The sequence below is a fragment of the Rattus rattus genome, chromosome 10 (genome assembly GCF_011064425.1).
Source record: "Rattus rattus isolate New Zealand chromosome 10, Rrattus_CSIRO_v1, whole genome shotgun sequence".
Lineage (NCBI taxonomy): Eukaryota > Metazoa > Chordata > Mammalia > Rodentia > Muridae > Rattus > Rattus rattus.
In genome coordinates this window covers 6,815,912-6,829,131 of record NC_046163.1, presented here as the reverse complement: position 1 = coordinate 6,829,131, position 13,220 = coordinate 6,815,912, and the positions used below count along the sequence as shown (strand labels likewise).

Here is a 13,220-nt window from a genome sequence, read left to right as displayed (position 1 = left end):
CAGCATCGGATACTGTGGCTGGGAGAAGGGAGAGTTGAGGTCAGGAAAGTTGGGAAGGGTGAAGCCCTAGCTGGGATTTGGATTTATCTTGTTCACAGGAGACGCTAAGGGACCAGACATCCTTGGAGATAACAACCTGGATCTTCCATGTTCCAGGAAGTTCCAGGACTTCCTTGACTGTCTCACATTTCTCTTAGCTTTATGATCTGTTTGGGTAACTTAGTCCCAAGGAACGGGAGCACTGTGGCTTCTCCACTTTGATCCCCACTGTAAGTGTCAGTGTCTTTCCTTTAAGAATGTACATTTCTCTTGCTACTTAGGGCCTCTAGACAAACCAGCTGCATTAACTAGTCTTCTCATCATTGTGCAGCACCCTAATGGAAGAGGAGTTCCTTCTGTCCCCACCTCCACCTTCAGTGACCCACTTCCTCCACTAAGGCTCCACCTCCTAAAGGTCCCATCACCTTCCTAAACAGTGCCTCCAGCTGGGGACCAGATGCTCAAGCACATGACTCTGGGGTGAAGACATTTTACATCCAAACTATAACACTGACTGTCATGGTTTGTATATGCTTGGCCCAGGGAGTGGCACTATTAGAAGGTGTGGCCTTGTTGGAGGAAATGTGTCGCTGTGGGGATGGGCTTTGAGACCTTTCTCCTAGTTGCACAGGGGACAATCTTCTCCCGTTTGCCTTTGGAACAAGAGCTAAACCTCATAGCTCCTTCCAGATCCATGCCTGCCTGGATGCTGCCATGCTTCCTGCCATGATGTTAATGAACTGCACCTCGGAGTCTGTAAGCCAGCCCCAATTAAGTGTCCTTTATAAGAGTTGCCTTGGTCATGGTATCTTTTCACAGCAATGAAAACCCTAACTAAGACACTGACCAAGTGAAGACCAAGAGTCTTCCAAGCAATGTCCTGGATCCCTGTGCCTTCTTCATGGGATGTTTTTATCTTTACAGTTCTGCCTTTACACTCAAAGATTCTGTGTTCCTTTACAATAAGGTAATTTATTTTGTCTGAAGGCCCACAGTGATGGTACAATGACCCTTTTCTAATAAGAACTTTTCATGCTGACTAACTTGTTCTTAATTAGGTAGTGCAGGGACCAGGCAGCCAGCCCAGGGGAGCTGTCCTGTGTCTTTGTTCAGAAATTGCCCATTGGCTGAAGCTAGCAACTGACTTCAGATGGAAACCTTGCCAAATGAGGATGACACCAGGGTCATGGCTCAAAACCCTGCTCTTGGTACAGTACCTGTGAGGTTCTGGTAAAGGAGGACAATTTTACAAACAAGGAGAAAAATCAGAAACAGCAAAATAACAGCTCAGCCTTAGAGATTTCTTAAGGAGTCAGAAAGGACCCTGCCGAGTACATTTTTAGCTGGTTAATAAGGAAGCCAAGTGTACTGGGCCCTGTATATAACCCGTGCCTACACTATATCAATATATAATTACCACATTTTTTCCCAATCTGCCCCTGGGAGAGGTGGCAGGTAAAATAGATTGAGAAGAAAATAATGGTACTTGCTGCACAATATATTAGATTGATATCTGTTAATACTTGAGCAGGCTGCTGGCAGGATAAATGGAAGGCTGGGAATGCCCTAGTGCATTGAGACAAAGTGGCTGGTTAAGCTTTGTTCTTCTAAGTACCCGGTGCCTGTGTAGAGACAGCAGAGAAAGGGAAGCCAAGACTTCCCAGTCTCTGGGTTTGGAGGGCTTGCTAAGCTTGTCCACTGGGCACGCTAGTTTTATGTCCACTTGACATCAGCTAGAGTCATCTGGGAAGAGGGAACCTCAATTTAAAAAAAATGTCCTTGCCAGATTAGCCCCTGAGCAAGCCTGAGGTGCATTTTCTTGGTTGGCTACTAATGTGGAAGGGCTCATCTCACTGCAGGTGATGTTAACACTGGGGAGTTGGTACGGTGCCATGAGGAGCAAGCCAGTTAGCAGCACCCCTCCATGGGTGCTTCAGGCTGGCTGCAGGTAGCCAGACTTAAATTTGAGCGCCATGGGCCAATGTCCAAAGTCTCTTTCAGCTCCTAAAGGTGGCAAAGCCTTAGGTGCTGTCTTGGTCACTGGTAAGACTGGAGGGAGGCAGGGATGGAAACATGTCGGCTTTTCACAGAGCGCATAGCTATGTGCCTTCTGCATTCGGGCTCCTGGTCTGCCTTTCCTAAGTGTTAGAGAACAAGCTGTAAGTGGAAATAAACCCCGTCGTACTCAAGTTGCTTTCAGACAGTGTGCTATCATAGCAATAAAAACCCCGACTAAGAGAACAGGGTAGGGAAGTGCCATGTCTCCCTTCTCCACTGTTGCCTGGCAAAACATTGATGAAGCTTTCTGGGTTTGGTTGTGGTGCTAGTTTGTGATGTCATGGACTGAACCAAGCATAGGTTAGGCAGCCATTCTACCACTGGGGTATTTTGGCCCCAGGACAGTCAGAGGATAAATGTCCATCCCATGAATGGTTAAACAAGCAAAGAAATTAGTGAATAAAAGAGTCATCATGTGCTGGAGCCACTGTCGCCGATCTCGCGCACGCTACTGCTGCTGCTCGCCCATCGTCTCCCCATCGTGCACTAAGCGGTCCCAAAAGATTCAAAGTCCAAGATGACAGCCCTCAAGGACCAGCTGATTGTGAATCTTCTTAAGGAAGAACAGGTCCCCCGGAACAAGATTACAGTTGTTGGGGTCGGTGCTGTTGGCATGGCTTGTGCCATCAGTATCTTAATGAAGGACTTGGCTGATGAGCCTGCTCTTGTTGATGTAATGGAAGACAAGCTAAAGGGAGAGATGATGGATCTCCAGCATGGCAGCCTTTTCCTTAAGACACCAAAAATTGTCTCCAGCAAAGACTATAGTGTGACTGCAAACTCCAAGCTGGTCATTATCACGGCGGGGGCCGTCAGCAAGAGGGAGAGAGCCGGCTCAATTTGGACCAGCGAAACGTGAACATCTTCAAGTTCATCATTCCGAACGTTGTGAAATACGCTCCACAGTGCAAACTGCTCATCGTCTCAAATCCAGTGGAAATCTTGACCTACATGGCTTGGAAGATCAGCGGCTTCCCCAAAAACAGAGTTATTGGAAGTGGTTGCAATCTGGATTCGGCTCCGTTCCGTTACCTGATGGCAGAAAGGCTGGGAGTTCATCCACTGAGCTGTCACGGATGGGTCCTGGGAGAGCATGGCGACTCCAGTGTACCTGTGTGGAGTGGTGTGAACGTCGCTGGCGACTCCCTGAAGTCTCTGAACCCAGAGCTGGGCACGGATGCAGACAAGGAGCAGTGGAAAGATGTGTCACAAGCAGGTGGTTGACGGTGCATACGAAGTGCTCAAGCTGAAAGTTTACACATCCTGGGCCATTGGCCTCTCCGTGGCAGACTTGGCTGAGAGCATAGTGAAGCACCTTAGGCGGGTGCATCCCATTTCCACCATGATTAAGGGTCTCCATGGAATCAATGAGGATGTCTTCCTCAGCGTCCCATGTATCCTGGGACAAAATGGAATCTCAGATGTTGTGAAGGTGACACTGACCCCTGATGAGGAGGCCCGCCTGAAGAAGAGTGCAGATACCCTCTGGGGAATCCAGAAGGAGCTGCAGTTCTAAAGTCTCCCCAGTGTTCTAGCCCTTCACTGTCCAGGCTGCAGCAGGGTTTCTATGGAGACCACACACTTCTCATCTGAGCTGTGGTTAGTACAGTTGTGTTGAGGTGGTCTGGAGAAAATCTCAGTTCCACAGCTCTACCCTGCTAAGTGGTACTTGTGTAGTGGTAACCTGGTTAGTGTGACAGTCCCACTGTCTCCAAGACACACAGCCAACTGCATGCAGGCTTTGATTACCCTGGGAGCCTGCTGCATGGCTGTGCTACGCACCCTCACCAAACAGGCCTAGGCCACGAGTTCCCAGTTAGTTATAACCTGGCTCCAGTGTGTAAGTCCATCATGCATATCTTGTGCATAAATGTTCTACAGGATATTTTCTGTATTATATATGTCTGTAGTGTACATTGCAATATTATGTGAAATGTAAGATCTGCATATGGATGACGGACGGAACCAACCACTCAAGTGTCATGCCAAGAAAAACACCAAATAAACCTTGAACAGTGAAAAAAAAAAGGGTCATCATGGGGGACAATTCACAGACTCATCTGCACTTATTTAAAGTCTCGTTTTTCATCATGAGAAAACATGGGGTAGTCTTAATTTTAAAGGATGGGTGGGGACTCTGGCTAAAACACTGAAGAAATGGGACACGTCGTGCCATGAGAAAAAGATCAAAATTCCAAAAGTGCGTGGATGCTCTTGGGAGCTATGAAGTCATATGTGTGTTTTTTAGTGTGTGTGTGTGTGTGTGTGTGTGTGTGTGTGTGTGTGCGCGCATGCATGCATCTGTGCATATGTAAAAGGAAAGAATCACCATGAGCGTCAATCTCAGGAAGGCCATCCACCTTGGTTTGGAGGGAGAGTCCCCAACCCATCCCACTTTCTGAAAGTTGTACAGAGAGCTTTGAGGGTTGAAGCCTCACCTGTACTCCTGTGAGGTATCCCAATAAACTCATGGGTTTGCCAGTTTTAACTTTGATAGAATTGAGGCTTCGATCGATATCTGTTGGTATCCTGTCTATGGTGAATAGTTTTTCGCTCTCCCCTGCTAAGAGGCTGGTGAGATAGCTCAGCAGAACTGGCAAAGAACTGGTGAAGTTCTTGCTCCATAAACATGAGGAATGGCGTTTATTTCCTAGAAACGATGTGAAAAAGGCCAGGCATGCTGCTTGGACACTTAGAGTTACATCACTGGGGAGTTAGAGCCAGGCAGATCGCTGGGGGTTCACTGGTCAGGCAGCCTAACCTAATCAGTGAGTTCCTGACCAGTGAGAGACCCTGTCTCAAAAAAGAGGGCAGATGGTGCTTGAGGAATAACACCCAGTGTGGGCCTGTAGCTCTGCATGTAAATACACACATGTATGCTTGCCCGCACATGGACACACATATGAACACCTCCTAAAAGAAACTTCATTTTATTTTTTATTATGAATTTAAAACTTATTGCTAATATTACTGCTAGCACTTGTGTGTGTGTGTGTGTGTGTGTGTGTGTGTGTAAGAGAGAGAGAGAGAGAGAGAGAGAATGTGATGTGTATATGTGAGTATAAATACGCATGTGTTAACAGTGAGCATGTGTAGGTCAGAGGGCAAATTCCAGAAGTCAGTCCTCTTACCTTGTTTTGAGGTAGCATCTCATTTGTTTCTGCTTCTCTGAGTGTTCCAGGCTCGCTGGCCTGTGAGCAACAGGGCAATCCTCTTGTCTCCATTTACAACCTTGCTGGAGGCTGCTATTGCCTGCACCTTTTATATGAGTTTTGAGCAAAGAACTCAGGCTTCCAGGTCTGCATAGTAAGTGCTTTTACCGGTCAAGCCATTTAGCTAGCCCTTCCCTTCTGCTCTTTGTTAGTGGTTTAATCTCGAGTGCTTTGTTTCAGCAGTAAAACATTGACTAAGACACTTGCTTTTGATTCTGATACAGTTCTCGAATCTATGATAAATACTTATGCTAAGTCCAATAATCCAGGGCTGAACAGAGTTGACGGTGCCCTCCTGTTTAACCCTAACCCTAACCCTAATTCCTAATCGTTGGATTCCATCGATGTCAATAGTTGAATATATGTGCATGTGTGCTAAAATTTGTGTGCTGGAAGGGGATTTCTATAGGTGACTTCATCCTGAATCCCTAAGGAGCCAGACTAGAGATGCATCCTCAGCTGTACGTGGGCATGTGTATGCTCACAGTGTGGCTGCAGCGAGAGCTCTTTCAGGTTGTCATGGGAATAAGAGAATGGGCACACATTGCAAAGGGGGGGTAGTTCTTGTCCTAGTGAAAGACTTTTGTTCCCACTACTGGAAAAGTGGCATTTGATGGCTGCTTCCCCTTCTGCCATCACTAACCGCTGTCCATATTGGCACTACTGATTATAAGCACAGCTTCCCGGAGGGGTGTGAGGAGGAGGTCAGGCTCAGAGGGACCCACAGCTGGGGATCTGTGACTAATGAGTGTGACCTATGTGTGCTCTTCCTTCCCGTAGGTCAGGAGGACCCAGGGCACCTGTGATGTTGCCAGAGCCAAGCATCAATTTGAGAGTTCGAAATAATGAGACAACATAGGCTGGAACCCTTGTCATTCACCGCATGATATTTTTAATGCTATTTGTGTATGTGTGCTTGTATGTTCAGGTACGTGTGGAAGCCAGAGTGCTGGGTCTCGCATGCTGTCGACTTTAGTTCTGGGGACAGGATCACTACCCTGGAACTAGGATAGGCTAGCTGGCCAGTGGATCCAGGGACTCTCCTGTTTTGTCTTCCCAGTGCTTGGATCATTAAGTGTGCATCACTACACCCCGCTTTTATTTGTTTTTATTTACCTCGTGTGCTTAAACAGGATGTCACCAGATCAATTTTAATTTTGGATGGACAACAAAGTTCTTTTGACATATGTCTCTGCACCTATGAGGTGAACTTGATGTCATCTGATTCGAGAGAACAAAATGAAGATCTATGCACAAAGCCCTCAGGGAACACAGAGTACAGGACATATGAGTGCTTCTTGTGACAGTTGTCTCATACACCCCCACAAAGCCTGTGGACCAGAATGCCCCTGGGTCTCCATGACCCTTGGGGTGGGGGTTACAGAACCAGCCACTGGTGAGAAGCTCGGAGCCATTAGTAGCATATTGACATCCTCTGCTTTCCTACAATCAGACTGCAGCCATCCCTTCTCAGCCCTGAGGCTGGCTGCTTCCCCATGTTTAACTTTCTATTCCTTCCATATGAACTTTGATGTGTGTTTTAATGGGATTTCACCCAGGGCAGGGGCTGGCTGTGAGTCTTGCATTTCATATTTGTCTGCCTGTCAATCCATCAGCCCCTACAGTGATGGGTACCCACTGTGCATCCCACTTAGCCCCAGGCTTGACATAAGCTATGCCTTGGTGCCCAAAGGGACACCATCTTTATGGCACCCTATGTGTTTGTCTCCTGCCTCAACCTTGAAATGGTGGATTTAACTGATTTTGTTAACCTCGCCCAGGGGACAGACGGCTGGTTCTTTCTATCCTTTTCTCATCCTCCTTCATTTTTTCTGCAAATGGATGTTCTCTATCTCCAGGGAAGAGCTTTATCATCACAGTTCACTCACACCCTAGTTGGGAACAATGTGTGTGTGTGTGTGTGTGTGTGTGTGTGTGTGTGTGTGTGAATGTGTGTGTGTCTGGAGAGATGGAATGGAGAGAGAGAGAGAGAGAGAGAGAGAGAGAGAGAGAGAGAGAGAGAGAGAGAGAGAGAGAGAGAGAGAGAGAGCTATCTTCTTCATTGCAATAGATGGTGTCAGCTTGACTGACACTATATCACTGTGGTGAAGCTCCTTGGGTGGCATTTCCTGGCATCCAGAAACTCTGATTCCAGCATTCTGGGATTCTACTCCAGGGCCCCTGTTAGGTATTGGGACTTGGATACCAAGATTTGCAGGGACAATATTTGGAGGCCAGGACACAGCTCAAAAAGGGAACGTAGCATTTCTCTACTCATTTATATTTGTTTTAAAAATATCTTATCGGGTGACCATTAAGATATGGTATAAACACATTTCGAAAGAGTTGAAGGTGATGAGGAGAGGAGGCAGTTGATGGAAGATGTAATTCTCTTTCTCTCTGTCTCTCTCTCTCTCTGTGTCTGTGTGTCTGTCTCTGGGTCTTTGTGTCTCTGTGTGACTCTCTCTTTCTCCCCCTTCCTTTCACCACCCAGCGTCCCCTCTTCCTTTCTCTGTGTACATGGAGGCATGCCCGTGGAGGTCGGAACAACCTTGAGAACTGGTCTTTGAGGCAGGGTCTCTATCTGCCTATACCAGGCCCGTCGATTTCCAGGGCTTCTTCTGCCTTTGCCTCCCACCTCTTCATAGGATGACAGATACATGTTCTACTATGTCAGACTTTTATGTGGGCCTGGGGAATCTAAGCTCAGGCTCTCATGCTTGTGCAGCCAGCAGATTGCCACTAAACCACCTCCCTAGCCTACTTTAGCTTTCAGAAGTGGAGTGCTTTGCAAAGGACATTTGCTCTTCTTAAAGACGGGATCTCACTATGCAGCCCTGTTTTATCTCAGACATGTGGTGATACTCCTGCCTCAATCTCTCAAATGCTGGAATAACAGGTGTGTGCGACAACTCCACCCGGTTAACCAAACAATATGTTTAAGACTTTCAAAAACACTCGGTTCTTAAGCATCTTCCTTAGCGCGTTCAGTTCTTCTCCCTGTAAGATAGAGTCCATGGGTATTGTTCGTCTGTAGTCGCTTTCCTGAGCAGATGTCCTAAATCGTCATCTGGTGCCTTTGGAATGAGGAGGTTGTTTGTGGAAATAATGTTAAAATTAAAAAATCTTCTAAGTACGGTATAGGGAACTAACTGTCTAAGATAGAATTTTTTATATGATGTTTCATCATCTCTGAAAATTGTGTTTTTTATTATATAAGGATTTTCCAGTTCTTTGTCTTTTTGTCCACTATGAAACCACCCATTTATTTATCTATACATCCATCCATTCCCCATCCACTTATCATTCATTCACACACTTATCATCTCTACACCCATCCATCCATCCATCCACCCACTTATTATCCATCCACCCATAATTAATCATTTGTATTAGACTAATGGATTCTTGCTTGTTTTATTAAATAAGCCATAATTCATTCCTATCAAGATTATGACACTCAAATTATTTCAGGTTGGGCCAGCAGTGTCCCCTTCAAACTTGTTTGTGTATCCTCTGATAGGTCCATACCATTTGATAAACGCCTTCATGCTTTCTGGTTTAATGTTCTAGACATGTTATATTTTATCTCACCCAGCCCTAGACCCCATTATTTCTAAAGTTGAGTCATTTATCACTGTTTCTTTTCTTCCCTCTTCTTTGCCGCCTCCCTTTCTCCCCTATCTCTTCATCCTCTGCCCTCCTCTTTCTTTTCTCTTCTTTCCCCTCCAATGTCTCTTAGTTCCCTATCCTCTGCAAATGTTATTTAGAAATCAAGATCTGGATCAAGGTGTGTTCAGTGCTACAGTGCTTCCATTATTCCAGGTCCACCCAATGGGTAGAATAACATGTGTACACATATACCTATATGTATTGTTTCAGTATCCAGCTGTGCACACTAAAAACCACAAGTTCATGCTAGAGTCACTAATGCCATCCACTACCACAGATTGTTCTGTTCATCTTGCTTCTGTACTTGTAGCTTCCCATGCTGATAGTAAGGAATCTGAACCCTTATGTCTTTGCCACGCTATATATTTTATTGGTTGCATGCAGATGACCTTGCATATCTCCTATCATGACTACTACCCATTCCATGCCTAGACATCCTCTCACCCTGCTTGGGACCTGGACCGACACCTGCTACTTCTTGGGCTGCACAGGAGCACTTCACATACTTGATGACATCACTCATGCCTCTTTTTACTGAGCCAGTGCTCTACCTAGGTGTCTTCCTCACCATATGCTGAAATACTTTTCTTTTTTTTTTTTTTTGGTTCTTTTTTTCGGAGCTGGGGACCGAACCCAGGGCCTTGCACTTCCTAGGTAAGCGCTCTACCACTGAGCTAAATCCCCAGCCCTGAAATACTTTTCTACAGAGACGTATTTTTACTGCTCAGATGCAGACACTGTGGACTGGGTTGTACCTGACAAGCACATGCATGGTTGAACCCTTCCAAATCCAGTCTCCCTTCCCCACCCACTCAACATATTGTATCCTTTTTTTCTAAACCCATTGCATCTAACTTGTGCTGGCCATATACTCTTGGGTGGGTGGCCTTCCAATGTAGTGTGGTTCTTAAAGAAAACTGACTCTCCTCCTAGCAGCAGCAATTGCCAATTGGTTCACATCTAGGGGTGAGACCTTGGGCACACATCCCTTCTCCACACTGGAATTTTGTCTGGCTTGATATAACGTGCAGGTCTTGTGTGTACTGTCAGAGCTGCTTTGTCTTTTTTTCAAATGCATTACTATCCTGCTGTGTAGATGTCCAATTAAGGACTGAATATTCCACAGTCTTTCATTCTAATTGCCTTATACTGCAAGAAGAAGTTTCTCTGATGAGGGTTGACAGATACACTAATCTACGAATGCAGCAACAAATCATTCAGAATTGATTTAAAACTATGTCCATTTAGCAGAGTAATAGTCAAAGGTTCTTTTCTGGGGCCTATGACTTGTCTGGGCAAACGTTGTTGGCTCTACAATGGTACGAAATAAGGATTTCATTTTGTGGAGTGAGAATTAGAGCCAACCAGTGGTTGTTTCCTTGTATGATGTTTGTGCTACTTTTGAAACATACTACTGTAGAAAATTTCTAAGATATATACATACTCACCTATAAAAAGAGTTGACACACTCAGCCGTTGTTGGTGGAAGTACAAACTTGTACAGATACTGTGGAGCTTATATCTGTCACTGCATGAGTGACCAAGAACCTGAGACTGAATAGACCATTGACCTAGGGGAAAACCAAATATGACTCTTCTGCTAAAGGAAGCAGGCAATACAATATCTCCCAATGACATTCTACTACACTCAGATCAGTGTCTCGCTCAGCCATCATCGGAGAAGACTTTATTCTACAGTAGATGAACACAACATGGAGACCCACAAGTAGACAGAGAGTAAGAGATCTTGGAACACTCTATATGGGACATCTGCACTCAATCCTCAAGACTCAGGGAACTGGGTGGAAGAGATGTCAAGGTTGCAAGAGCCGGTGGGGAGAAGACACCAAGGAAAGAAGGCCATCCAGACACAATGGTGCTGACGCACATATGAACTCACAGAGACTGTGGCAGCATGTACAGGGCCTGCATCAGTCTAAACCAGATGTGGTCCCAGTGCTGAAAGGGGAAGTAGACAAAAGCCCCCATCCCTAACCCAGAAGCTGTCTCCAATTGATGACTGCTTACAGAAGCATTTTTTTCTCTAATGGAGTCTCACTGGGTATACAAACCACACTTAAGGACAGGCTCCGTGCTCATACAAAACAAGCACGATGGCACTTTTTGAGTTCATTTCTGGATTTAAAAAACATTACAGGTGTTTTGCATATATATATTATGGTTTCTGGTTACGTTAATGAAATTTACGTGTGTACAAATATATGTGTCTCTTTGTCCATATGTGTTTCTCATGTTTTTTTTCCTTTGGCTCTTTTGATTGTTTTTATTTTATCATATTTTATTATTATCATTATTTTAAGATGCCTGGATTTTAATGAGATGTAGATAGGTAGATAGATAGATAGATAGATAGATAGATAGATAGATACGATAGATATATAGAGAGGGTATGGACGTGGGTGGATGATAATGAGAGGATGATATAGGAGAAATTGAGGGAGGGGAAGTCATAATCAGAATGTAGTGTATGAAAATGATCTATTAAAAAAATGTAAGTTCCCAGCTACCATTCCACCTCCATACCTGTCTACCTGATGCCATGCTTCCCACCATGATTGTCTTAGACTGTAGCCCTCTGAAACTGTAACCTTCCCAATAAACTATTTCCTCTATGAAAGAGTCAACAGAGTTACCCTTTAATGAGTCAACAGTACCCTTACTAGATCCTACGGGCTAACAAATAGAATGTCCAGTGCCTACAAAAACCACCTTTTGAAATTGTTGGTTATTGAGGACTCATTGACCCCCAAACATCACAAGCTATTGCCAGAGATCTTGGTTACTCTCACCCTCAGCAGCCTGATGGTAAGACCATATTGCTGAAGAGAGCACAGATTTGAATCATAGAATATGGATAAATCAGGAATATTCAGCTTTTCAAAAAACTACTTTTAAATTTCCCCAGAGTCTTTTTTAGGTCTACTCTTAGCCTGGTATTTTCTTTAATTATTTCAAGTTGGCTATATTGTTTCTGGAATCATCTATCTATCTATCTATCTATCTATCTATCTATCTATCTATCTATCATATATATGTATATATATCACTTTCATTTTACTTTATGTGTATGAGTGCTTACCTGCATGTATGTATGTGCATCATATGTGTACCTGCAGGAGTTAGAATAGAGCATTGGGTTACAGAAGTTTGTAAGCCCACATGTAGGAGCTGGAAACCATACCTGGATCCTCTGCAGAAGCAGCAAATACTCTTAATCTGGAGAGATTTGAGCCATTTCTCATCTCAAATCTTTTACCTTGCCTTTAATTTAATTATTTTTATCAACTCTAGTGGACTTTTCTCAACAATTATTGCAGGAAGTGTTTGTGGAAGCAAACTTCATGAGTTAATGCATATCTGTAAATGTCTTTTATTTTGCCCTTGAACTTAGCCTGGTACAGACTTTTGTGTTCAAAGTAATTTTTCCTTCTGAGCTTTGAAAGCATTGATTCATTGCACTCTCCTTACTAAAATAGCCATAAGAGGTTGTCAATTTTTAATATTAATCTATCCTTTGGAGGTAATCCATTTCCTTCTCATTCTCAGTCTTACTTTAATTTTTACAATTAAATCTATCTATCTATCTATCTATCTATCTATCTATTTATCTATCATCTATCATTTGTGTGTGTGTCTGTGTGTGTGTGCACAAGCCAATGTGTATAAGTGTGTGTGTGTGTGTGTGTGTGTGTGTGTTTCTGTGTGTGTAGGTCAGAGGACATTTTGCAGCAGGAGTTCTCATCCTATGTGGCTTCTGAATATTTCTATCAAGTATGTACACGCACACTCATGTATTCACACAAATGCACACACACAGACACACATCACATTTTTGTGCTTTGATGATTCACAGACCGATTTTAATTTTTGTCATAATTTAATTTTTATCCTCTTGACTTCTGAGAGCAATTCTTAAAATGTTTGACTGGGTATGTGCCACTGTGCTCACTTTGGATAAGGATTATAGACTTCTTAGACTGCCAGTCTGAGTGCTGCTTCTCAACTCTGTTGCAGCTTCAGAATTCTCCCGTGGGTGAAAAGCCCTTCGGTATGCTCTGTACCTTCTTACCTGCTGACACCTATTACCTCATGATCAAATGGTATTTAGTTATTTATTATTGTTTCCATATAGATCATGGACTCCTTGAAATTGCAGACTGTCATGCATTTTTGCGTCTATACTAAACTGTATGTAGTGATCAGGATAAGCACTTAGGA

General features: G+C 44.1%; 1 protein-coding gene across 1 annotated transcript; it reads left to right on the top strand.

The window, feature by feature from the left end:
- Positions 1-2,526: 2,526 nt before the first annotated feature.
- On the top strand, positions 2,527-3,806 carry LOC116911622 (L-lactate dehydrogenase A chain-like). The gene is given in 3 exon segments (XM_032915590.1): positions 2,527-2,903; positions 2,906-3,303; positions 3,305-3,806. Coding segments are annotated over 3 exon segments (996 nt in total). The 5' UTR covers positions 2,527-2,614; the 3' UTR covers positions 3,614-3,806.
- Positions 3,807-13,220: the final 9,414 nt, after the last annotated feature.